Source organism: Oryza sativa, chromosome 3 (genome assembly GCF_034140825.1).
Source record: "Oryza sativa Japonica Group chromosome 3, ASM3414082v1".
NCBI classification, from domain to species: domain Eukaryota; kingdom Viridiplantae; phylum Streptophyta; class Magnoliopsida; order Poales; family Poaceae; genus Oryza; species Oryza sativa.
The window spans coordinates 10,868,829-10,895,289 of NC_089037.1; the positions used below are offsets into that span (position 1 = coordinate 10,868,829).

The 26,461-nt window shown below is 45.7% G+C and overlaps 4 protein-coding genes across 7 annotated transcripts; all 4 read right to left on the reverse strand.

Annotated features, from left to right (window-relative positions):
* Nucleotides 1-592: 592 nt before the first annotated feature.
* Nucleotides 593-5,171, reverse strand: LOC4332592 (acetate--CoA ligase CCL3). Its single transcript, XM_015777441.3, has 3 exons — nt 4,590-5,171; nt 2,557-3,147; nt 593-1,716 (listed from the first exon to the last, which is right to left on the reverse strand). The coding sequence occupies exons 1-3, from the start codon at nt 4,803-4,805 to the stop codon at nt 820-822; spliced, it is 1,704 nt and encodes a 567-aa protein (XP_015632927.1). The 5' UTR covers nt 4,806-5,171; the 3' UTR covers nt 593-819.
* Nucleotides 5,172-8,743: 3,572 nt separating this feature from the next.
* LOC4332593 (acetate--CoA ligase CCL3) lies at nt 8,744-12,077 on the reverse strand. Its single transcript, XM_015775960.3, has 3 exons — nt 11,733-12,077; nt 10,002-10,592; nt 8,744-9,770 (listed from the first exon to the last, which is right to left on the reverse strand). Exons 1-3 carry the CDS (start codon nt 11,967-11,969, stop codon nt 8,874-8,876), a joined length of 1,725 nt encoding a protein of 574 aa, XP_015631446.1. The 5' UTR covers nt 11,970-12,077; the 3' UTR covers nt 8,744-8,873.
* A 3,751-nt stretch (nt 12,078-15,828) lies between these two features.
* On the reverse strand, nt 15,829-16,759 carry LOC4332594 (uncharacterized). Its single transcript, XM_015773711.3, has one exon. It carries the CDS (start codon nt 16,708-16,710, stop codon nt 16,081-16,083), a length of 630 nt encoding a protein of 209 aa, XP_015629197.1. The 5' UTR covers nt 16,711-16,759; the 3' UTR covers nt 15,829-16,080.
* Nucleotides 16,760-24,194: 7,435 nt separating this feature from the next.
* LOC4332595 (universal stress protein PHOS34) lies at nt 24,195-25,374 on the reverse strand. Of its 4 annotated transcripts, none has more exons than XM_015777072.3 (4): nt 25,084-25,374; nt 24,884-24,990; nt 24,644-24,795; nt 24,195-24,497 (listed from the first exon to the last, which is right to left on the reverse strand). In XM_015777072.3, exons 1-4 carry the CDS (start codon nt 25,292-25,294, stop codon nt 24,425-24,427), a joined length of 543 nt encoding a protein of 180 aa, XP_015632558.1. In that variant the 5' UTR covers nt 25,295-25,374; the 3' UTR covers nt 24,195-24,424. The 4 variants fall into 4 exon arrangements, with proteins under 4 accessions (XP_015632558.1, XP_015632556.1, XP_015632557.1 ...); XM_015777070.3 differs by having other exon boundaries at nt 24,608-24,795; XM_015777071.3 differs by having other exon boundaries at nt 24,884-24,999.
* Nucleotides 25,375-26,461: the final 1,087 nt, after the last annotated feature.

Sequence of the window (26,461 nt, forward strand, 5' to 3'; positions counted from 1 at the left end):
AAAGGAGGAGAGGAGAGAGAGGGGGGAGATGAAGAGTGAAGGAGGGAGGGAGGGGGAGGGTACTTGTGGGATCCACTGTAAATAACTTGTATTATGGAGCATGTAGCTAAACATGTTCTTAATCTATGTAGTATGTGAGGTTCAGCAAATCTGGAGACACACTGCTATTCCCTAAATACTGCTCTTTTAGATTCAAGTAAATTAGGCTTGCCGTACACAAATTTAATATAATCATATTACCTTCATTCTCTTTCGTATATCATTTTTCAGCTGAGGGCATACTTTTTTCTCAATGTAACATAGATACATCATGAGGCAACAAGACAAGGGTGAAGTGTGGGTATTGGTGATCTTAAGTACTAGAATGAGATGTGTGCTCTAGCTAAGGCGGACCACTTATTTGATTTTGAAGCAAAACACACTCACTAGCCAAGTTGCTATAGCAATACGCTTTTTTTTTTCAAGTTTCGATTTCAACCTTACTATTCTAACAATCTATCCTCAAGGCACTTCATCCTGACGTTGCCGTCTTGTAGCAGTATAGTACTCATAGGTTAGCAGTTGAGATAGCAAATCAACACAAGGGAACAAGTTGGCAACAGTGTTCATTCACCTGCTTTTGTATTATTTCAAGCTCTTTAAAAATTCACTCATCAGGATCAGGTGTGTTCGTGATATAAAAATATGAGTATGAGATTACAGTTTACAACACGGTCCTAAAATTCGTGGCAACGATGATGTGACGATGACCATAGCAGATACAGTAACAAGAGTTCAGTTCAGAGCGCAGCAAATTCAGAGAGCTCAAGATTGATGGGCTCACATCCTGCTCTTCCGGACCGGGCCCAATTCCTTGGCCTTGGCCCTCAGCTCGTGCTTCTTGATCTTCCCCGTCGCCGTCTTGGGCAGCGGCCCGAACACGACGGACTTGGGCACCCAGTACCCCGGCAGCCTCTCCCGGCAGAACCGCATGATGTCGCCGGCGAGTGCCGCCTCGTCGGAGCTGTCGGCGCCGTCCTTGGGCGTCACGAACGCGCATGGCGACTCCCCCCACTGCTCGTCGGCCCGCGCCACCACCGACGCCTCCAGCACCGCCGGGTGCTGGTACACCGCCTTCTCCACCTCCAGGCTGCTGATGTTCTCCCCGCCGGAGATGATGATGTCCTTAGCCCTGTCCTTCACCTCGATGTACCCGTCGGTGTGCTTCACGCCGAGGTCGCCGGAGTGGAACCACCCGTTCTCGAACGCCTCCGCGTTCGCCCTGGGGTTCTTGAGGTACCCCTTCATGACGCCGTTCCCGCGCATGACGATCTCCCCGAGCGTCGAGCCGTCGGCGGGGACGGGCGCCATCGTCTTCGGGTCGACGACGTCGAGGCCCTCGAGGCCCACGTAGCGGATGCCCTGGCGGGCGTGGAGGCGGGCGCGCTCGTCGTCCGGCAGCTCGTCCCACTCCGGCTTCCACGCGCACACCGTGGACGGGCCGTACGTCTCGGACAGCCCGTAGGTGTGGGTGATGCGGAAACCGAGCTTCGACATGGACGCGAGCACCGACGGCGGCGGCGCGGCGCCGGCGGTCATGACGTTGACGACACGCGGCAGGGGGAGGATGGCGTCAGCCGGCGGAGCGTTGACGATGGTGTTGAGGACAACCGGTGCACCACAGAAGTGGGTCACGCCTTGGTTGGCTATCGCCGAGAAGATGGCCTTTGCTGTAACCTGTGATGATGGCGAACAGAAGTGTTAGTGAATCAATTTCTAGTTTGCTACTCCTAGCCAGCATCAACCATCAAGCAGGTAATGAACTGGGTAAAGTCACTAGGCATGAACAAGAGTCCATCCCCAACCTAATCTATGGTATCAAATTCATTCATTTATTATCTTGCAACTTATGACTGCATCACAAACAAGTCCATCAAGCACACCTAGTCCTAATGTCTGCATATTCATTTATCTGGGAGGCAAGGAACTGATGAGCATTTGTGTACTGAAAAATACCCCCATGAGCTAGCAGTACAATAGAAAGATGACCAGAAATTGGCTTCTTAAATTTCAAGATATATACCAACTGAACTAATTATCCTGAATTCCACCCTGGTATTATTGCAGTAATGCATCAGTTAACAGGACTTGATTTTCATGTTTATATGTCTTTCACGTAACAAGTGAACAACTTGTACCATTTCACTGCAATGCTCTTTAGAGTTGAAAAATGAAAGTAACATTGATAATGTAGTATCAGGACTAGTTTAAATTTGTCTGGGAGTATTCATACTTGAATGACGCACTTTTACCAAAAAATAATTCATTGCCTCTAGTCCTTATGGTAATTTTGTAGACATGAACATGTTGTGAAGGTTATTGCGTTAATCTAAGTAATATATTTGCTAATGATATGATTGTTGTCTCATACTTACTATTCATATAGGTTCGATAGAAATAATGAATAGGTCTCAGGTGTACACTTGCTACTTCAGTTTTGCAGATTGTTCATGTTCCACATGAATGCTCGAGTGATAAAGTTCTTACTGAAGAAGTTCTAGATATAGCATAGCATACCTGACGAAGACAAATGCTTGTTCCACAAAGAGCAGCAAGTGTCCATGTATAGCACCAGCCATTACAGTGGAACATCGGCAAAGTCCACAAATAAACAGCGCCTTCATTCATTCCCCATACCAGAGCACCACTCAGTGACATTAGGTAAGCACCCCTGTGATGCAGTACCACGCCCTTTGGGTTGGAAGTTGTCCCGGAAGTATAACCTAAGGCAATACTCTTCCATTCATCCTGTGGTGGTTTCCAGGCAAATTCAGGATCGCCAGTTTCCAGAAACTCCTCATACTCAATGGCTCCTTTACTCAAAGCACTTTTGAGGGACACGGGATCACAAGTTTGATCACCAATAACAATTAGAAGTGGCTGTTTGAAAGCTCCTTTCTTTTGCTCCGCAATAATCCTCAGAGAATCCTCTGCTAGGGAGAAAAATTCCTGGTCAACCATCACAACTTCCGCTGATGAGTGCTCCAAGAGAAATGCAACAGTAGGAGCATTTAATCGAATGTTGACGCAGTTCACCACTGCTCCAGCCATTGGAACTCCAAAATGGGCCTCATATACTGCTGGGATATTTGGAGCTATTACAGCTACCTAAAAAAATTAGAAGAAACCAGTAATCAGTGCAAATTTGATCCAATATGTTGTGTGCATGCAACCACAGAGGTTTTAGCTAGCACAACTTAGTCAGATGAAAGTATTGGAGTATCACATAAGAAGATATTATTGTCTGCCATATGATTTCTACAATCAATTTGCAGCAGACAGTTGTAATCTTCTCATGTGCATCCAATATATCTTACTGGATTTGGAAGGTTCCCATTTCCCATCAGCATCAAGAGAAAGAACCATTCAGTTTCCATTGAGACATAGCATGGTAAAAACCTAATTTTCGTTTTGACAATAACTGATATGTTCAATCTTAGCATGTGTTTGTTCAATTAAAATGCATAAAACACATGCATTGGAAAAAGGACAAGTTTTAGGATGCACACATCTGAGGACTGAAGAAGCACATTATGCATACTACATCTACCACCAGTCTAACTACATGATGGGACCTGCCCTCTGTTTTTCTCGGCCTATTTAGTTCGCGAAAGGAAAATTTTTGGGTGTTACATTGGATGTTTGACCAGATGTCGGAAAGGGTTTTCGGACACGAATGAAAAAACTAATTTCATAACTCGCCTGGAAACCGCGGGATGAATCTTTTGAGCCTAATTAATCCATCACTAGCACATGTGGGTTACTGTAGCACTTCTGGCTAATTATGAACTAATTAGGCTCAAAAGATTTGTCTCATGATTTCCCCCTTAACTGTGCAATTAGTTTTTTTTAATCTATATTTAATGCTCAATGCATGTGTCCAAAGATTCGATGTGATGTTTTTAGGAAAAAATTTTGGGGAACTAAACCAGGCCTAAGGAAAACAGTAGGGCAGGATCTATCATGCATATCATGTGAAGATATTCTAAATTTCTTCTTGGTCCGCCATGGATTACCATGGCAAACTCATGCTTGATAGTTGATAGTAATAGTCTTTAAAAATCCTGTTATTTGTGTTAATCCAAATGCTCCAAAGTCCAAACTGCCAGTATAATGGCATCCGTATAAAAAAGGTTTATTGATACATGATTTCAAATTGACAAAAGGCTTCTTCAGTACGCAGATTCTGATGTTACTGAAATGAAGTCCCAGCATTGGGAGGTGAAAGGGCAGTAGATTGCTGCAGTGTTTCTCCCACCTTCATGGAGAAATAGTTGCTGCGTTGAAACTGAAAGTGATTTCGCAGTAATATGCTGCTCCTTTATTGAGAAGCAGTCTTTTTTTTGTGTTCTTGAGGGGAAAAAAAAGTTGTGGCACAAATTTAACTTTTTACTGCTGCCAACTTGGAAGCTTCATGTGTTTGGGGTGTTTGACTTTGACATCGCCATCTCCAGGATTACAGGGGCACACAGAACAGTAGAACACTAACAGGAACAAGTAGAGGGAGGCGGAAACGAATCGGAGAACGGGGAGGAGAGTGGGAGCCGTACCGTGCTCCCGTGGCCGACGGACCGGCGCTCGAGGGCGGAGGCGAGGCGGCGGCATCGGCGGTAGGTGTCGGCCCAGGTGTAGCGCACGGGGCCGTGCACGACGGATGCCCGCGCCGGGTGCGCCAGCGCGGCGCGCTCCAGGAACCAGAGCGGCGTGAGCGCCGTGTAGTTGGCGCCCCCCCGCGGCAGGTCGTCGATGTCCCTCTCCGCCGCCATCCCCGCGATGCTCTCTCTCTCTCTCTCTCTCTCTCTCTCTCTCTCTCTCTCTCTCTCTCTCTCTCTCTCTCTCCGCACGCACGCACTCGTCTCGCGTGGCTTGGCTAGGCTTTGACTTGGCACCGGTGAGCCGGACAAATGGGAGATGATGCCACGATGGTTTTTTAATAGTCGCTGGAGCAGCGTGGCGGCGAGCGAGGGCGATGAGGAGCGGGTGGCTGGCTGGCGGAGGGATCTTGCTGGTGGTGGCCGTGGCGGGGAGGGATTTTGCGAGTTTTCTGCTTCTAGTGGCTGAGCGCGCGGAGGCCGGCAGCTCGCGCGGGGTGGTGGAGTTGTGAACTGGTGGTGGTGGTGGGTCCGTGACTCGTGTGAGCTGAGAAATTCCTGTTGCTTTTTAACGTTTTTTATGTCGCCTGCAGACGGGGCCGGCGGGCGGCGGCTAGTATGGAGATCTCGCTTCATTGGTGGGAGAATGCCCGCGCGCCCATGCCACCCACCCGTGTGTGATGCACGATTTGCAGGCCACGTCTCACGTGCTGTCAGTGCACCCGTACATGTACAATAGTATTCCCACGTCGATTTTGCTATACACTACCCCGTCTCGAAAAAAAAAACCTTAACATAAATCTGAACTAGTATGTATCCAAGCTCATAAGCTCATAGTTATGATTGTTTTCTTTTTTGATGGATGGAGTATGTACCAACAATTATTTTTATAAAAATTTAACAAATATAAATATAGTACAATCACAATGTAATTATATTGTAACTTGCATGTAATTGAACAGTTCGATTTGCTTTTAAAATTCATGTGAGGGGATTCGGTACTATTATACTTTCGTATAATGGTAGGAAATAATCACAACCCATGCACTACCATTAAACCTTTGTTTTCACGAAAATAGCATGTCACCTAGGGATTTTTAAAAGTTACATATAATTAAGTTACATTATAATTACAAGCAATTTATAATTAAATTATATCACAATTCTACTTATATGTACGTATGTGAAATTTTTGAATTAAAATCTGACGACAAATGTATAGCTTATCCTATTTTCTGAAAAATATGAGTATTCAAGTGAATATCCATGAGTCCCCTTGGCCCGTCCATGTGGACACGTACTGGTATTTCCTCCAAATGATTTTGGAGTTACTAAATTTATGTCCATGCGCTGCAATAGAATCACAAGATAGAAATATGATTCGCTTTTTTTAATGTCTGTTTTTCACGATGGGTTATGTTTCTATGGCTTTTTGCAGTTTTTTTAAGGGGAGGGGGGTTTTGAGAGGAAGGAGGACGTCTGTGCTTTTTAAGTACTACTGTACTAGTTAAGATAAGATGAATAACATAAAAATAAAAACTACCAGTACACCCTTACCTTATCACGTATTTGAATGGGTACGAAAGATGTTTAGGTTGGTTGTAACAGAAGTTTCAATATATTGGCGCGCTGGTTCTACAAGGGCGTACGTGAAGCTACATAAGGCACATGTACTTAAAATAAGTCAACAATTGAAGTTTGACTAGTTTGATCAATTTATTAGTCCTGCAATTTTAGCTATAAATGATTCTAAAAGGATTTTTCTTTTTCTGAATTCATGTAAAATTTAAAATTCATAAGCATTTTAGTGTCACGTCATCCAAAATTATTTTTAAATTGTCATGGTTGTGCACTGTAGAAGTTTAGGATCAAAAGTTGTCTGGATATAAAGTTCATATTACCTTTTAAATTTGAAAAAAAAAAGGCTATAAATAAATTTCCAATATATAAAGCATATTCAGGAGAACTAGTTAATGCAGAGCTGCAGCTACGCTACAGCCGTAGCTACAACAACTGCAGCGGGCTGTTTGAGTGGGCTGTGCGCAACAGCCTTGCACAATCCAAAATAGGGGTGAAAACGGAGCGGATTCAGGCGGATAGTGGTCATATCATATTTTCCCTAAACCATATTTTTTAAGCAGATGAGAAGCGGATTGTTTTGGATGTCGGAAATAGTGCGGAGTAGATGCGGAATCGGTTTGGAAGCGGATTAAATTTATCGGATGTTACGTGTATGCAATCAATACAATATCAAGTTAGCAATACAAAGAACAATAATATAGTAATCAAATAAACGACCCATCGTAATAATTACGTGCTTAAGTGCTAAACAACATGAATACATGATGTCCATAATATAAAAATACAGTTACGCAAGTGTGATATGAGACAGTAAAAGCCTCAAACTAAGAAATCTAGGTTAATTGATGAATTATGCCATTGGATGGACGAACTTATGTTATATGCAACAGACAAAGTGGTTACATGTGTTGATAATTTCGGATTATCCGATGAAACGTCATATAGGATAATTCAACAGAAATGTCGGATAATCCGCATCCGCCGGATTTTAGAGATACCATATTCTCATCCGCATCCGCATCCATATCCGTCGGATTTCTAAAAGCTCATACCGTATCCTCGTTTCGGACGGATTCGGATCAGATATTATCTTATCCGTTTTCACCACGATCCCAAAATGTTGTAGCTTGGCCGACCAAACATGCTGATAAAAATGCCAGTCAACTAATGTATGGCTTACTTCATTCATTTTAAAATAAGTTTTTTTTTCATAATACTACATCCGTCCTATTTTAAGTGCAGTTGTGGGTTTCCGTGTCCAACGTTTGACCGTCCATCTTATTTAAAAAAAATTATGTATTTTTTTATAAAAATAGTCACACATAAAGTGTATTAATGCTTTACGTATCATCTAGGAACAATAAAAACATTAATCATAACAAAATTTTTAAATAAGATATACGGTCAAACATTGAAAATAAACAATACAAAACTACTATCTTTGAGACAGAGGTAGTATTATTTTGTTCATCAATCATCTACAATTTAAATTTCTTCCATCTTAGTATCTTATCCGAACCAGTATCCCACTATTAACCACACCCATTTAATAAAGGACATATAACTTTTTTTTTCGAACAATAATCTTTACTAACCCATTAAAAATGGTACTTATTATGGGAGTTTCTCAATATTGTTAGAAGTTATAAAAGTTTTAATTTATTTTAAGATGGTAGGGAGTATGATAGCAGATAGAATGCATGTTAGACGGAAAGATAACACTTCTCCACTTGCTGTGAGTCGAGGTCTCGAGGACCAAAACTCAGGAGAGGAGTATATGCCGCTGGTCACATTCCCTCAATGGCACACCAACCTCTAAAGTCAAAACAGTACTGAGTACTCCTAATCCAGTGCGCGCCGTTCGTCATCAAAAGATTAGCTTTTCTGACTTTCTCCATTGACTCGCCGGCCACTTTTGTCCTATCTCAAGCCCTGGACCGCTGTACGGATGCAGACAACTCTGTGTGTTTGGATAATGGAAAATGGAAGGTAAGATTAAGATTAGGAAATGAATAAATTGTTGAAACTAAATGGAGGAGGAAGAATAAATGGTTAAATTTAAAGATGAATGAAAAATCATTTCCCTTTTCCATTTGCCAAACATTGCCAGTGAGCATCACGGAGAAACTCTCTCAGTACGCAGCAGCCAACGGCAACGGCCCAGGAATAAAAACGGAGGAGCGACCCGCGAGGCCGCGACTCGCGTCGAAGAAACCGCAATTTCTACGCCTGCTGCCAAGCCGCGCTGTCATGGTGTCACCTCGTCACGCCACCACGAACAAATCCAAGCAATTTGCGTTTTGCGGCCGGTGAGCGGGTGATTCGTCCATCCACATGGTCAGAACGGGACGAGCAACGCAAGCATCAGCACGCGACTCTCCATCTCGCCTGGATCAAGTCAAGCTAGTCAGATCAGCACGGCACGACGAAACGAAAGCCTCGTTTGGGCACGTAATTTGCTGGGTCTCGTCGCATTATTCTTTGCACCCCCCCCCCCCCCCCCCCCCCCCCGCCGGGTCACCGCGAGCGCAGAAACAAACGCGATGGGGACATCAGTTTTGACGGAACAGTTTACATACAACAGCATTGCAACCCAAATCCTTTTATCCGAAGAACACAACGACGACAGCAACCAGCCGAGTGCAGAGGCAAAAGAGGAGCTCACATCCTGCTCTTCTTGACGGGGCCGAGCTCCTTGGCCTTGGTCCTCAGCTCGTGCTTCTTGATCTTCCCCGTCGCCGTCTTGGGCAGCGGCCCGAACACCACCGACTTGGGCACCCAGTACCCCGGCATCCTCTCCCTGCAGAACCGCATGATGTCGCCGGCCACCGCCGCCTCGTCGGAGCTGTCGGCGCCTTCCTTGAGCGTCACGAACGCGCACGGCGACTCCCCCCACTGCTCGTCCGCCCTCGCCACCACCGACGCCTCCAGCACCGCCGGGTGCGCGTACAGCACCTTCTCCACCTCCAGGCTGCTGATGTTCTCCCCGCCGGAGATGATGATGTCCTTCATCCGGTCCTTCACCTCGATGTACCCGTCGGGGTGCTTCACCCCAAGGTCGCCGGAGTGGTACCACCCGCCGGCGAACGCCTCCGCGTTCGCCTTGGGGTTCTTCAGGTAGCCCTTCATCACGGCGTTGCCCCGCATCACGATCTCCCCGTACGACTTTCCGTCGGCGGCCACCGGCGCCATCGTCTTCGGGTCCACCACGTCGAGGCCCTCCAGCGCCCCGTACCTCACGCCCTGCCGGCAGTGCAGCCGCGACCGCTCCTCCAGCGGCAGCCTGTCCCACTCCGGCTTCCACGCGCACACCGTCGACGGGCCGTACGTCTCCGACAGCCCGTACGTGTGGGTCACGCGGAAGCCGCGGATCGACAGCGCCGCGAGCAGCGACGGCGTCGGGGCGGCTCCGGCCACCATGATGTTGACCACGCGCGGGAGCGGCAGGAAGGTCTCGCTCGCCGGAGCGTTGATGAGGTTGTTGAAGACGACCGGCGCGGCGCACATGTGTGTCACTCCATGGTTCACTATGCCAGAGTATATCGCCTTTGAACTCACCTGCATAAGCAAAACACATTTCAATATTGAGATCGTAGTACAAATTTTATGGATAAAATGAAATCACCCCCCTTCCCAAAAGAGATCAACTACATATGATTTTCTGTCTATCCAACTTAGCAATTCAGGCATAATTTGCATTCGATACACATTAGTAAGTTTAGTACCTGATTTTGCAGACATTAATTGCCAACTATATCAGAACTATGAAAGAGCAGAGCTACATCATACCTGGCGAAGACATATGTTGGTTCCACACATCGCAGCCATTGCCCAAGTGTAACACCAACCATTACAATGGAACATGGGCAGAGTCCACAGGTACACAGCTCCCTCAGGCATCCCCCAAACCATGGCGACACCGAGCGCCATGACATAGGCGCCACGGTGGTGCAGCACGACGCCCTTGGGGCTCGAAGTAGTCCCGGAGGTGTAACCCAACGCGATGCTCTGCCATTCATCCTTGGGCGGCTTCCAGGCGAACTCCGGGTCACCGGTCTTCAGGAACTCCTCGTACTCGATCGCTCCTCTCCCCAGAGCGTACTGCAGAGGCTTCGGATCGCAGGTCGGGTCGCCGATGACGATCAGGATCGGGGGCCTGAACGACCATTTCTTCTTCTCGGCCAGTATCTTCAGGGACTCTTCAGCTAGGGTGAAGAATTCCTGGTCCACCATGACGACCTCTGCCACTGAGTGGTCAAGGAGGAAGGCAATTGTCTCGGCGTTTAACCTGATGTTTACGCAGTTCACCACCGCTCCAGACATGGGGACGCCGAAATGAGCTTCATACAGTGCCGGGACATTTGGAGCAATCACAGCGACCTTAACAAGCCAGAGCAAAATAAATAAATAAAAATAAACTAACAGTATGAGCTAAATAGAGTACCCAGTTAAATGTGGAGAATTTTTATCTTAAAATGTTTCAGTACAAATGTGCAATAGGAATAGCTACTACTAGTACTTTTCGCCTCATATTCTCAACAGATACGGGTATTATAAAGAGTTATTGGCAACAGATGAAAGTGATAGCCTTATCTTATTTGACCAGAAACAGTGACGGTTCCGTGTTTTCTTTGGCGAGCAAAGTTATTAAACTAGCACTTGTTTCGAGCGCCTTCTATAAGATATGGGAGGGATATTACTCTCCTTGACTGCCCAATATATGCAATAATGCAAAGTTTCTGCCTGGCACGTGTCAATGATTTGGACTGATCAAAGCCACGCACCTCAATAGGATAACAGTCTAGCCGGAGTAAACTTCTACAAAATGATTATTAAGGAGACTAATCAGCATGTTCATGAACTGCGGCTTCTTAGAGCTATTGGTGTAGCTTTTCTTTTCTTCTTTCCTTTTTGTAAGTAAACTGATCACCTTTTCCACTTCGTCGGACAACAAAAGGCAGACTGCTTATTAATCACTGTTATTATAAGCTTTACAGCATCAGGGACATCAGATTCCACCACTCAACCAGATTTTTATCACAAAAGTGACATGGAACGATTGATCGTATATACTACCCAGCTATATATACAAAAACCACAGCTCAAAAAATCTTTAAAATATGAAGTAGTAAGATAGCAACTTCTACTACTTCCCTTTTTGTTTCCATCTGAGAGCTATAATTAAATGACTGGTCCATATATCTTGTGAAGGATTGAGATCGGAAAAACAAGACAAGTGCCTTTCGATCGTTACAGGTAGGGTCCATATCATGAAGAAGGAGCGATCGGATCAGATCATTCCACACTGCAGTCTCTACCTAAGCTCATATATATTTTTTTTTCTGGATGATGGAGAAAAACTCTAAGCTCATATGCATCTTAGAGAAAAAAAATACGAACAGACAAGAAAAAAAGGATATATATAATTTTCTTTTTTATATAAAAAAAGGGATAAAATTTTACCGCGCTGACGGGGCTCGTAGCGGGTAAAAAGAAAAAAGAAAGGGGAAAGAAATTTACCGTGCAGCCGGGGCCGACGGATCGCTGCGCGAGGGCGGAGGCGAGGCGGCGGCAGCGGCGGTAGGTCTCCGCCCAGGTGTACCTCACCGGGCCGTGCACGACGGCGGCCCTGTCCGGGTGGACCACGGCGGCGCGCTCCAGGAACCAGAGCGGCGTCAGCGCCGTGTAGTTGGCGTCGTTCCGTGGGAGATCGTCGATGTCCCTCTCCGCCGCATCCCCATGCCCCGGCGAGCCCATCGCTCCGCTCTCGCTCCTCCCCCCTCCCCTCTCCTCCCCCCTCTCGCGCGAGGAGAATGTGCCGAAAGCGTGGGGGTACTGGAGTGTGTGTGTGTGACAGACAGAGGCGAACGCTGCTGCGCGACGGTCAGTGCGATATATAGCGCCTGTACGCCACGGTGGCCGTTGGTTTGGCAGGGGACGGACGGTCGGGATCGTCCTCGCGTAATGGCAGGCGAGAGACTTGGAGTTGGACTTCTCCACTGTCAAGTGGGCCGTACGGGCTCTGTCGAGATGGCCCACGGACTCCACCAGATGGCTAATTGGCTATACCCTACAGTTATGCTTCTCTAGCAGTGCTCCGCTATGCTATATTGCTTTTCCTTTTTACTTCATCCGTTTCAGAAAGTAAGTCATTCTAGCATTTCCTATATTCATATTAATATTAATAAATCTAGATAGATATTAATTTAGATTCATTAACATTAATATAAATATAGGAAATGCTAGAATGACTTACATTGTGAAACGGAGAGAGTAACTGTTACGAAGTGTACATACACGCACACATGGTAATACTCCATCCGTCCCATAATATAAAGGATTTTAAGTTTTTTTTGCACTATTTGACCAATCATCTTATTTAAAAATTTTGAATTATTATTTATTTTTTTGACTTACTTTATTATCCAAAGTACTTTAAGTACAACTTTTTGTTTTTTATATTTGCATAAATTTTTTAAATAAGACGAGTGGTCAAACAATGTAAACAAAAACTCAAAATCCCTTATATTATGGGACGGAGGGAGTACCACATTTATTCACAGACATGCGAACTCGTCTACTAAAACATGTTAAAAGGCAAAAATCAGTTGTACATCTTTTATTTCACTAAATTCATATTAAAAGCCTACTTGCGTGTATGTAATATTCGTGAATTGTGACCACTATAATTTGAATTCTGATAGGTGGATACGACTTCACTATCACATTACCGGTGCTTCTCGTCCTCTGTTGTATTGCTGCTGACCAGGAAAACCACAAATCTGTTACTGTATGGCTCCAGTTTCATACTTTCATCAGGGCGGCTAATTAGGAAAAAACAATCGGGCAGCTTAGGGGAGAAGTTTAGGTCGTTGATCACTGCACTGGAGTAAGCCAAACAACTTGGAGAAACATTCAAACGGGTCGGAAAATTTGGGTCCTAAGGAATTTTGAGTGAGATTAGCGTGTTCCAAACCCATGAGATTGCTGTCATCAGTGGATCTCTATGATTGTCTGATAAGGAGATTGCTTCGAATCCCAGAACGTTGCGTTACAATTCTCCCAAATTCGTGTCAGCCGGTGGGCCCTTTGGACGAAACGGCACGGCCACAAGGGAGGAACCGGTCTTTGTGGGAGAAGAAATTTATCTGGTTGTTGTCAACGTACTGGAAGGCAGGGTTTATAAATCGGTGCTGTTTAAACCACGGTATATCTCGCGATAACTGCGCGGTTTAGTATCAAATTATGGGATGGCAGTAACCGCATTCCAAACGATTTGGGAAACCTGCTGGTAGGTCGACATTATGGTGAAGCATATGTGCTTGATTTACAGTTAAAATTTTTGGTAAGGACACTTATGTTTAGCCCTTTTTATTTTGCCAAATCTTGGTGAGCAACCAATTAAGCCTATGAACCTACTCCCTCCATTAGAAAAAACCAAACCTAAAATAGAATGTTAGTATAATAAATCTGGATCTAAATTTGTTTTACTAGGGTAGATCATATACTACCTCTATTTTTTAATAGATGATGCTGTTGACTTTTGTACACACGTTTGATCATTCGTGTTATTAAAAAAATTTACATAATTACAATTTATTTTATTGTAAGTTGTTTTATCACTAAAAATACTTTAAAAATGATTCATATCTTATGCATTTGCATAAAATTTTTAAATAAGACGAATGATCAAACATGTATCCAAAAGTTAACGGCGTCATCTATTAAAAAACGAAGGGATTATTATTTTATGTGTTTAGTTTTTTTTTTAAGATGGAGGGAGTACATCTTTCGTCTTAAAATTTAAAGATGAGGTATGATTATGTTGGTAATACTATTGTGTCCTATGCCCAGATTAGCGTTGTAGTGCAGCAGTAGCTTCTTTTTTATCATTTTGTTTTCATTTTGTCGGACCTGATTATAATCGCTGATTTGTTCTGATGGCACATGGACGCCGATGATGACCTGGCGCCATATGAATGTGAGGTAAGTGCTGATGCAAGCGGCAGCAAGTTGTGTCCACTGACATCTTGAACACCCTTGTCCTGGTTCATTGCATCAAATGCGGATGCCACGCGGACGGGCAGTATTTTTGTCATGCAAAAAATGTTTCTTTACAAAATTCCTGCATTCTAAACATGCAGCTAAAATAAAACAATTTGTCGTCAAAACGATTTTTTTTAAAAAAAGAGTACATGTGATAGAACTCGTAGTATCGTATATTCCCTCCAATCCAGTCATGAAACATTTTTTTTTCCTTTCGAAACACAATCATGAAACATTATCATCTGCATAGGAGTTTTTTGTTTTTTTTTTTAGAGTAGCATCTGCATAGGAGTATGTCAGAGCTGGTAAGCAGGCCAGGTTGCGAAATTACCGTCGTGCGGGCCTCCACGTAGCTCATCACATGGCCCATGTCGAACCAGGGTCCAGGGTGCATGCCTGATGTGACCATGTCGGCAGCTTGAATAGGCGTGGGCCGTTCTCTGTTGCCACAGCTGGATTCCGAGCCCGTGGGCGCCCTTCCGCTCGAAACGAGAAGCGGAGGCCAATTCCGTGGGCACCATGTTTGGCGCTTGCCCAGTGCCCGCTTATCCTATCCTATCATGCATTGCATATTCCATTTATCTTAAAATAACGTAAAATTAAATGTGATATATTCTATACTATAAACAGCCCGTTCAGATTCGTAGTATACTATATTACGTTGCATTCAATTATAAGACTGTGTTTAGTTCCATGGGTGTAAAGTTTTGACGTGTAACATCGGATATACGAACACACATTTAAAGTATTAAACGTAGTCTAATAACAAAACAAATTACAGAATCCGCCTGTAAACCACGAGACAAATTTATTAAGCCTAATTAATTCGTCATTAGCAAATGTTTACTGTAGCACCACATTATCAAATCATGGCACAATTAGGCTTAAAAGATTCGTCTCGCAATTTACACGCAAACTATATAATTAGTTTTTTTTAATATTTAATACTCAATGTATGTGCTCAAATGTTCGATGTGAGAAAAAAAATTACCGGTAGATCTAAACACCCGCTAAATGGAGAATATTTTAGGATAGAGAAAGTATTTGGCTGCAGGCTACAGGCCTACAGCTGTATGCCTCTCCAGTCTCTACTCTACTCGTCGAGACAGTACATTGGACGCAAGCACGACGGCAACGGCCAACAACAATCCAGTGTTCCAAAGCCGTGGCAAAATTCTGCACAACGTTGTGGTTTTGTCCTGTTCGGTCTGTCTCTCGGTAGTCGCTAGTCTGTACAATGTACTATCCTGCTCCATCTTTACGTTGTCTTTTCTCTTTTTTCTTATTACTGACCATCTCGATTGTTGCGACAGTGTTGCAGTTGTGTTAGGCGTAATTCAGGTGCAAGTACACTTGAACTCCTTAGCGAACGAACCGGGGCATATGCTCTGTATTTCTTTTTTCAGTTTAGTGAAGGTTTTTATCAGGGCTGTACGTTTAATGTAGAGTTAATGGTACCCTTATTTAGACAAGGAGGATATAGAGCTGTGGATAGCAGAAAAGGGGGAAAAGAGAAAGAAGAGAATATGGATACAGAGAGGTTTATCCAGTTCAATTTGAGCTATTTTCAGACGCAGCCTCCAAACACCTACTAATTAAAGTTTGTAATTACAGTGCACATTTCATTTGTGCTATCTCATTACAACATGCCATTATGCGTACATCAGTGCATGCATTTTGACGGACTAGATGATGACAATTGACAAGCATTCAGCAGAGGATCAGCAAGAAAGAAGAAAAAGAGAAGAAAGAGAGATTAGATGACAAGTCAAATTAAGAAGCTTCCTGTTGATCTCGTCGTCGTCGGCGACGAGGTCAGAACTCAGAAGAGCCAATGGGACACCTTCTTCGGCGCTACGCGCTCCTCGATGGTGATCAGGCTCGGCTTCCACCCTCTGCTCGACAGCTCCCTGCTCAGGAACTCCGGCCGGTGCTCCTCGAACCCGTCCGCCGGCGGCGGCCTCGCCGCCGCCGCCGTCTCCTCCCTCCTCTCCGCCTCCGCCGCCGCCGCGTGGTTCTCGGACGCATTGCCGTCGTTGTCAGCCTCCTGGGTCATCTTCTTGGACGACAGCTTCCTCCTCAGCCGGCCCGGCATTGACCGCGACCGCTCGAGCGACCGGGACGCCGTCAGCGCGCGGCGCGCCTCCTCGGCCGACACCTTGCCGCGGGTGGTGGCCGGCAGCAGGACGTACACCCCGCCGGCGCCCAGCACGTGGTCGGCCGGCAGCGGCGCGACCTTGCCCCCTGGAGGAGGAGGAGCCCCAGCTTTCCCCTTGTGCCGCCGCTGCTGCTGCAGGTCGCGCGCGTCGATGACGAAGTGGCGCGGGTGGTCCATCATCAGCTCCGCCACCGACACCGGCTCGCTGAGCGCCCGCACGCTCCCGTCCGCCATCACCACCTTCCCTCCGCCGCTCGCGCCCACCACCGCGCCCGACGAGATCAGATTGCCCATCCTGGATGACGCAAAGCAAAACCTTCCGCTAATGGCGCGGCGAGGGGCCGGGAAGAGGGGTGGATGGGCAGGAGGGTATTAAAGCGGCGGGTGGTGGTGGGATCGGGAATCGGATGGATCAAGAAACCCAAATATGTTTTCCTAGCGGTTTTTCGTGGTCGTCGGGGACGACGAATACTCGGCGACAAAAAAAAAAAAAGTGTCGAGGGGTTTAGTTGTGGCGCGCGCGGTGGAGACGATGAGAAGAAAAATGGCGGGTTCGGTTTGAACCGAACTGCTCCTCCCGTGAGGTCGTTGGCGCGTTGACTCGTCCTTGACGCGTTGCACCGTTCACTAATCACTCGCAAAATTTTGATAATTTAACCCTTTACAAAAACTAATTTTATAGATGAACTGTGGTCAAAACTTATTTTAAAAATGACTTTTTTTTTCGACGCCTAGGGATAAAAATGATCAGAAACGGTCAGAATCAGTAGCATCTCTTCGGAAACGATGCTCGATCAACCGGTAATTGACCATATTTATCATTTAAACTACTTAATATCGACATTAATACGATGCTGAAAGAAATTAGAAAAAATAAAATTTAAAAATAGCCAAAAACGGTACGGTCGAAAACGGTACCCCTTAAACGGAAACAACGCCCGGTCGATCGGTAATTTCCGTGACCGTTTTCACCCCTATTAGCGCCAAATCGTATGGCGCTGAACTTAGACGTCTCAGCGCCAAATAGCATCGCGCTGAATGCACATTGGCACGCCGACTCAGCCTCCCATCTGTGGTGGCACGGCATTCAGCGCCAGTTGATGTGGCGCTGAGATGTATAAGTTCAGTGCCATATGATTTGGCGCTGAAAAAAATTATCATTTCTGAAATAAGTTTTGGTCACGATTTATTTGTAAAATTAGTTTTTCCAAATGGACAAATCGTCAAAATTTGTGAATCACTCGTGCCGTCTCTTCTCTGAACGCACTGAACTCGCACGGAAAGAACACCTTCTGTAAAATGTCACTGTACGCAGAAACGACGCCCAAATTTACGTTTTTTTGGAAGGTTCGTGACAAAATTGGCACGGTTGCAGCGTGTGCACACTGGGTTTCCGGCCGTAACAGGCGGGGTAACAGCTACAGCTACAGGTTGGGGAAAAAGAGACAGGGAAGTGGCAGGAGAAGGAGATAATTACAAAATTAATGAAAGGGAAAAGAGTGATAGCTATAGCGGGTTAGAAATGGACAGTGTTTAAGAATGGGTTAATTGGTTTGGTTGGCAAAATGGTAGTAGTAGTGAGTTCGCATGCGTACTTTTTGTCTCAGCGCCGACGGTGACGTGCGACCATTTTGTCGTTGGGGCTCCACTCCTCTTCATACAAAATATTGCTTGGAAGATAATCGAAGTATTCCAAAATTTCTCTCCTGTTGGGGTTTTGGATGTTTCAGTTGATGTTTAGCAGTTCGTACAATAATTTTTCAGGCGTGTGTCCTGCATCTGACGAGATCTTCCTGTGCGTGCTCTCACGAAAGCTAGTGCGCCCTGGATTTTTGCATTTGACAAATCAAAAGGAGCAGGTCATAGCTGGGTTCAGCTAATCACGCGTATTTTGTATCATTTCGCGTTCGCGAAAAAAATATTTTGTATCATTTCGTCAAAAAATGAATAGCTGCAATATTTATGATGTTCAGTTTGTTCGTTGTATCGATGAAAACGGTCTTCCTGCACGGTACAGATTTTCAGATCAAATGAATTGTGACCGGACGAAGATACTGTTGAGACCATAAATTGGGCAGAAAGAATTTGGAATTTTGTGGACTACAGCTAAGAAAATGCTAGCCCTACCGTGATGGCGAGTTCAACATATTTGCATCCGATGAAACTGGTACCAAACTGCCATGCTTCTAACTGCAAACTTCATTGCTGCAAAGTACAGTCTTTGCCAACCCTACTTTATGTAAACCTTACTCTGTAATCTGAACTCCCATGTCCTAACAGTCTTTGAATATTACCTGCAATTCATGGAAAACCATGCAAGAGGAATACATCCATCCAAGTCTTGGCTGCACCTAAACGAATCGTATCCTTGTCAGAAACTAGATGTTGCCAATTATCCTGACGATCATGCTGTCTACTACATTATGAAATCTTTACAGTTTATGATTGCTCAGAAGATACATGGAACAATAATTAGCTCCATCACCATGTCCAAAATGGGAAGGCAACAGTGTTACAATCCATCGGCATCACCTGCCCACAAGAATAACAAAAAGAATGAAGAGAAATCCCACCAAATTTGACAACATTTCTTCCAGAATCTCATGGCTCTGCATGGTCCAGTGAGGGCAAAGAAAGGAAGAATTTTGCGTAGGAGTTGAGCCTGGCCAAATTGCTTCCTTAGTGACTGTCGATGGAATGATAGTTTCGGTTGATTTGGAGAGGGATGTGTACCAAATAACCAAACCGAAGTACGAAGCTTCGTTTTGCCGAGATACATTGTTCTGATCCTATTATAATCTAATCTAATACTACTTGGACCAGCCGGAACTTCTAATCTAATTAAGCACTGCCATTGCCAGTCGAACCAACCTACGGTTTGGTCTGAAGCCTAATAAAGCTCGTTCCTTTTTTAAACTCTCCTGTCTGAAAGGGACAGTTCGCTTATTGCTCAAGCGATACTGTTGTGTTGCATACTCGCATGAATTAGTTGACGGGTCAGGTATACATGTAATCATCTAAAAACTCGAAATAAAATTTACTGGCATTATCTTAGAGCAACACGATATTGCGGAGATTCTGGCGTTAGTTGCAACCTAACAACGAAATGATTGGCCAGTGTTTAGGCGTGATCTATTGTTCATATCCAAAGGAGCAATGTTTGCAATACATATGTACATGTCTATGCTCGATTAAGAATCTACTTCTTCCCAAGTTGGCGAAGGCGAAATGAACGTCTGAACTTGAAAAATTCAAACGCGCATGTACAGAGAAGACGTGCAAAGTTCAGCACCGACCGACAACGAACCCACTTAACTCGTAATTAACATCGCCAATTGGATTGACTGGGATTTCTGGCAAGTTGACCTTGGCGGAACAGTCGCCGACAATTAGATCGGAACGATCACCGATGCTGCTGGTTTTGAAATGTCAAACTCAAAGACGCCCGGATGTAGCAGTAAATGCTAATTTCAAACTTCAGAGTTTCGGAGCATAGCAAAATTCGGACTTTAGAACGCCATTACGTCGAAGTAAAAAAAAACACGGAGAATAAATCAAACTTTGCTAGGAACAAGTCAATAATAGGTCATCCAGTCATCGTTACAGCCCAAGTATGAGAGCATTGAGGATGGATCGGCAGCGCAATAACACAACCAGGGCCCAAACCGTTTTGAAGGAGAGCCATTTCACAGTGATGACCGAACGCTACGAACCTGAGGCCTGCAGGCCACGAGTCAAGTTCACAGGAACTTCTTTCTTCAATGAATAAAAGCCCACGACAATAACTCAACAATAGCCAAAGGAATAAGTTCATATGAGGTCCCTTAATTTTACACCAAATCCAATTTTCGTCCTTGAACCCCAAAACCAGATAAAACCGGTCCCCGAATTGTCAAAACAGGTGCAAAAGAGGTCCCTCGGCGGTTTTAGCTGACGTGGCGTCTACGTGGCTAGTTTGACTAGGTCTCCATCTCACGTGGCATTGACGTGGCAATTATATCTCGGAAAAATAATAATAAATGTGGGCCCACATGTCAGCCACACAAAAAAATAATTTAAAAATGGTAGGACCTACATGTAAGCTACACAAATAAATAAATAAATATGGTGGGTCCCACGTGGGCCCCACATGTCATCTCCTTCTCTCCACTCGGTTCTCCCTCTTCTTCCTCGTCAAGCCGCAGCATGCCGACGAAGGTAGAGCTGAAGGCGCTCCCGTCACAGCGCTGGGCCGATTTCGCCGCGGCCGAAGGTGCTTTGCCTGGGTGGCGGTGTCATCATGAGCGTCATGTTGAAGTGTAAAGCGGTGAGCAGGATCCGCCGCCGCTGCCCAAGGTCAAGATGGGACTAGAAGCACGGGAGGAGGGGCGGCGGCGACATGGTCTGAGATTTGTGCCGAATCAGGAAGCCACGGCGTCGTCATCGTCCTCACCTCCAAGATGTACGCACAGATCGAGACGACCCGACGCCGACGGCAGCGCGCGGTTACGGCGGCGAGGGGAAGATGAAGGGGCCGCTGCGGGCCTCTACCCACCAACCTCCGAGAGCCCGTCACTCCCACTGGGCTTTCCCGCCGACGGTCGCTAGCCTCTCCCACTCGAACGGCCGCTAGTAGCAGGACGCCTCTCCTCTTCAGCGTTCAGCTTGATGACGACAGTAGTACAACACATCACAGCCATGGCCGTAGTAGCTCACGAGCACTCACCAAGTTGTCTCAAAAGAGCTATAGAAAGAAAACGAGCCGCCTTCACATGCCACACAGGGGGCCCAGCCGCCACGCGCGCCGCCACACGCGTCGTTGCCCGCCACCGGCCACGCGCTGTCCGTCGCCCCGCCGCTTGGCAAGGAGGGAGCAGAGAGATGGGGAGAGCCAGAGAAAGGAGGAAGAAGAGGATTGGATTTGGTCATTTGAGAATGACATGTGGGGCCAACGGGGGCGCGCCATATTTTTTTTTGTGTAGGTTACATGTGTGACCCACCGTTTTTAATTATTTGTTTGTGTGGCTGACATGTGGGCCTACGATTTTTATTATTTTTCCGAGATATAATTGCCATGTCAATGCCACGTGGGATGGAGACCTAGTCAAACCAGCCACGTAGGCGCCGTATCAGCCAAAACAGCCTTCAAAACTGCAGAGGGACCTGTTTTGCACCAGTTTTGATAGTTCGGGTACCGGTTGTATCTGGTTTTGGGGTTCAATGACGAAAATAGGATTCGGTGTAAAATTAAGGTACATAAAATGAATTTATTCGATAGCCAAACGGCCCCAAACTTACGCTTGGTCGCTTGCAAATTGTAGTAGTAATAAGTTCACATTGGGTCCCTCGTTTTTATTTGACACATTGGGTCCCTCATATTTTCAAACTTTCAAAAATTCCGTCACATTAAATGTTTGGACATATGTATGGAGCATATTAAATGTGGATGAAGAAAACCAATTGCACATTTTGCATGTAAATTGCGAGATGAATCTTTTGAGCCTAATTACGACATGATTTGATAATGTGTTGCTACGGTAAACATTTGCTAATGACGGATTAATTAAGCTTAATAAATTTGTCTCGCAGTTTACAAGCGAAGTTTGTAATTTGTTTTCTATTAGTCTATATTTAATAATTTAAATGTGTGTCCGTATATTTTAAAAGAAATTTTGAAAATAACTAAACACGGCCCGAGCGCCGTGAGCGTGGCGGTGACAGCGGAGACCCTCCACCTGGGTCCACCCACCGACTGAAGCGCCCTCACTGTCGTCCCGTCTCCCCGTTCCCCTCTCCAGTCGAGATCCATTGACTGTAGCAACGACGCTGAGCTCCACTGACGGCCGTTGGCGTGCTGCTACTTCGCCACCACCTCCTTCTTCTCTCTTCCCCTAGTCTCCTACAACAGTGAACCAGTGGTTGATTTGGGACTCCAAGCCAAGCTCCCTTCTCGCCTCCCCTTTCACCAATGGCGGCAACTGCTAATTCGATGGAGGCTGCATGGGACCCTGCTGCCGCCGGTGGTTCCCCGACCATAAGCTTTGGAGATGGAGAGAGAGAGAGAGGAGAGGTTGGTAGTGGTGCACCAGAATAAAATTTATCGAAGGTCCCAAACATACTAATTATTTAATTATTAACTGATTATACTGATTCGCATGGCATAAATATATTATATTATTAAAGTAATAAAAAAAGAGCCTTCATGTTCGCTCTCATAGCCTAGAAATTCTCACATTAATCGGAGAAAAAGAAAAAAACAGAGTCCATATAGAAATACAATTTAGAAATAGCTGAAATTCAGAATTAAAAAATAAGGAATATTAGAAGAGGAGACTAGAGTCCATATAGAAATACAATTAGGAAATAACTGAAATTCGGAATTAAAAATAAGGAATATTAGAAGTAGAGTATAGAGTCCATATAGCAATTTAAAACTAACTGAAATTCAGAATAAACATAATAAAATTAATAGTAGAGTTTTGAGTCCGTATAAAAATACAATTTACAAATAGCTAAAATTCAAAATTAAGAAAAATATGGGAAGAAGAGTTTAAAGTCAATATAGGAATACAATTTAGAAGTAACTGAAATTCGAAATTAAAAATTAAAGAATATTGAGAGATGAATTTAGAGTTCACATAGAAATACATTTAAAAATAATAAAAATTTAGAAATAAAAATAAATAATATTGGAAGAAAAGCCTAGAGTCTATATAGAAATACAACTTACATAAAATTCGGAATTAAAAAAAAGAATATTAAACGACGAGTCTAGAGTAGATATATGAGAATATATAATTTACAAATAACTAAAATTTGATATTAAAATAATTAATAACTAACACGTATATAAAATACAATATGAATATTACACATTTGTAGTTTCGTAAAGTTATTGTAAAATTTAAAATTATGATGTTAATGTAATATATTTGAACAATATAATGAGAAAAAATATATATGATATTATATGGGAAATTATAATGATGCTAGCTGTGCAATCTGCGCGGGCCACTATGCTAGTTAACTATAATTGGATAATCTACCCAGGGTTCTAGGACACCTATAAACTACACATAGGTACGCCCCTAGGGGTTGGAGGAAAAAAATAGCCCTAATAGCCCCTAACATGTGAGACCCATGTGGATCCCGCTCATCACGTTAGCTAAAACACGACACTATATTGCCTGAGATCTCGGGAACACCGGTTATGCTAGTCAAGGGATACGTTATACTCCCTCCGTTTCTAAATATTTGACGCCGTTAATTTTTTAAACATGTTTAAAATTAGCATGTTTTTTTTACCGTTGTCTTATTAAAAAATTTAAATTCTCTGTTATATATATATATATATTTATTTATTTATTTATTTACATGTTTGAATAAAACAAAAGATTAAACATGCGATTAAACATGTTTATAAAAGTCAACGGCGTTAAATATTTAGAGACGGAGGGAGTATCTGTTAACGTGTTATTGTGATTTCGAGGATGTAATATAAACTTGACAGCAAGTTGAGAACCAAAAATAAACTTTTTCCCAATTTATAATGTCGAGGCCCAAGATAGATAGTGATACACACCGGAAGAAAGAGGAACAAAAGCAACTGCACAAAAGAGGATCGCAGATGAAATTGGGTCAAATATAAGAAACGCTAGTAATTCTCTCTCTTAGAGATTTGTTTATAAAGGAGTTCTGAATTTCTGCGCAATGGTTAGCGCGAATAGATCAAAGCAAACCCTGGGTATTTGCTAATTATACAGCCAAATTCAGAAATCAGTGCTAAAAGTGGAAGCCGATGACAGAAAAACTAAATTTGCCATCTCCACAGAAAGTAGTTCTTCTATATACAGGTTGCTGGATAACTTCAGAGTTCTGAGTAATCACTCAGCACGTCCTCTTCCGGCAGATTACATGCGAAGCGAACTAAAGTAGACATACAAAGCAGAACACAAGGCAAAAACAAAAAAAAAAGCCGGACAGAGCACACATGCTGCTGCACAGTTACAAGCACTGGAGTGAGTGGCAGCTACGACTTGACGATGAGAACTGGACAGTTGGCGTTCCTGACGCAGTAATCACTGACACTTCCAAGCAGAGCCCTGCAAAATCAACGAGCATATATAGCGTAATTAAGCTAAACATCATCGTCACCGAGAGCGCGAGCTGATTGAAGCAGATGATATGCAAAGCAGATAAGCTGCGCTCTCACAGCTTCTGAGATTGAAAACGAGATCGTTTCAGTGACCTCTTGAACAGGCCATAGCCATGGCTCCCCATCACCAGCACGTCGGCGCCGAGCTTGTCCGCCATCTGGCAGATGACGTTCCTGGCGTCGCCGACCGCCACCTTCACCTCCACCTTCATCTCATGGCCAGCCTCACCGTCGCCACCGACCTCCTGCAAGCACCAAATCGCCACGCTAAATTCGATCAATGGGTGGTCGAATCCCGAATTGCCTCTCGTGGAGCGTTGGAATGTCACCGACCTTGCCGTAGAGCGTGCAGAGCTTCTGCGCCTTCTCCACCACCGCCTCCGCCACCTCCTTGCTGTACCCGTCAATGGCGGCGGCCACCTCGTCGGAGAACACGTAGCCTACCATAGCTAGTACAGGTCTGTCAAACAACGCCGGCGAAAGAAGGGGGGAAAGGGGAATGTACGAGCGACATGGCGCGCGCACGTACGTACCGGAGGCGTCGAGCACGGAGTAGGTGGGCGGCGGCGGCCGGACGTAGAGCAGGATGATGGTGTCCGGCGGCGCCGCGCCCCCGCCGCCGCCGCGCTTGGCGAAGCTGGCGAGGCACCACTTGAGCGCGTGGACGCTCTCGTCGCCCTCGTCCACGGCCACCAGTATCCGCCGCCCCGTCGCCGCCGTCTCCTCCTCCGTCGCGCGGTCCATCCGTCGCAGCGTAGCACTAACCAACTCCTCTCTTCTCTCTCCTGTCACAAGACTGTGCCTCACCGCTCGAACGTTCGGATGGGGACCGTGGTAGATTCCACCCGAATTTATGTCCCGCGGGAGCGCGCGGTTTTCCCCCCGGGATCGCGTCTCGCACGCACCGGTTTCGCTGCTGGTGGGGCGCCTGGTTTTTGCGTTCCGCGTGCGCGCGCGCTGGCTCGCCCATGGGTTGGCGGGTGGCGAGTCCGCGACAGGTGGGCCCCACCTTGTCTGCAACAGGATAAGGACGAAAGGCCGGTGCCACGTGGCGCTAACGTGTCTGAATGCTACAACGGATTTTCCGTTTGGATTTTGATGGGCTTCGGTGATTTATTATGGGCTGGAACACCGAAGATTCATCGCGCTGGGCCGGCACGAAATTAACGGGCTAACATGCTTGTATCAGATGCACAAGTCAGCCCATTGAATCCAATGGTTGGGTGGAGTAATTAGTGGAGCTAATCATGTTCGTGCGCCCCGATTAAACGCCACGACCCGCAAACTGCAAACGAGCTCGCCACACAGCGTCCACGACCATGGCTGCCGCCGTGGTAGTGCACCGCACGTAAGCCATGCACCCACGCCGCAACAAAAATACAGCTCCAGCCTACGACGCCACGAACAGATAAAGCACTAGCTGAGACATCTACCGGCTCGAGCTCCGGTTCCCCGGCCGGCATCCTGCGAGCGACCATGTCGACGGTGGCGACGCCTCGCGGCAGGTCGTCCCAGCGCCGGACACGGTGCAAGTGCGCCGGTGGCGGCGGAGGCGACCGCGCCGCGGCGTGCTGCTTCAACCCGCTGAGGTCCCTCTTCCGGTGCCCCGGCCGCGGCCGAGGCCGACGCAGCCGCAGCCGCAGCCGACACACGACGCCGTCGAAGGTCCGTGACGCGTCTGTCGCAGGCGGCGTCGAGCAGCAGAGCGAGGAGCCGTCCTTCTTCGTCTACGCCATGCCGAACCAGGGCGGCGGCGACGGCGTCACCGCCGACCACAGCAAGAAGAAGAAGAAGAAGAAGCACAGCAAACCGCGCCTCCCGTCCATCAGGTCGTGCTTCCGCGGCAAGAAGAACAAGGAGCGGAAGGCCAACGCCGCCGCCGTGGTCGCGCGGCGCCAGGCGCTCACGCCG

Excerpts from the sequence above, each read along its gene's own strand:
- LOC4332592 (XM_015777441.3), bottom strand. The coding sequence starts at position 4,805 with ATGGCGGCGGAGAGGGACATCGACGACCTGCCGCGGGGGGGCGCCAAC. Across the intron at positions 3,148-4,589 it reads CCGTCGGCCACGGGAGCACG|GTAGCTGTAATAGCTCCAAA; the intron begins GTACGGCTCCCA and ends TAATTTTTTTAG. Across the intron at positions 1,717-2,556 it reads CAAGCATTTGTCTTCGTCAG|GTTACAGCAAAGGCCATCTT; the intron begins GTATGCTATGCT and ends CCATCATCACAG.
- LOC4332593 (XM_015775960.3), bottom strand. The coding sequence starts at position 11,969 with ATGGGCTCGCCGGGGCATGGGGATGCGGCGGAGAGGGACATCGACGAT. Across the intron at positions 10,593-11,732 it reads CCGTCGGCCCCGGCTGCACG|GTCGCTGTGATTGCTCCAAA; the intron begins GTAAATTTCTTT and ends TGGCTTGTTAAG. Across the intron at positions 9,771-10,001 it reads CCAACATATGTCTTCGCCAG|GTGAGTTCAAAGGCGATATA; the intron begins GTATGATGTAGC and ends TTGCTTATGCAG.
- LOC4332594 (XM_015773711.3), bottom strand. The coding sequence starts at position 16,710 with ATGGGCAATCTGATCTCGTCGGGCGCGGTGGTGGGCGCGAGCGGCGGA.
- LOC4332595 (XM_015777069.3), bottom strand. The coding sequence starts at position 25,294 with ATGGACCGCGCGACGGAGGAGGAGACGGCGGCGACGGGGCGGCGGATA. Across the intron at positions 25,000-25,083 it reads CTCCGTGCTCGACGCCTCCG|CTATGGTAGGCTACGTGTTC; the intron begins GTACGTACGTGC and ends GACCTGTACTAG. Across the intron at positions 24,498-24,607 it reads CGTTTTCAATCTCAGAAGCT|GGCTCTGCTTGGAAGTGTCA; the intron begins GTGAGAGCGCAG and ends TTGATTTTGCAG.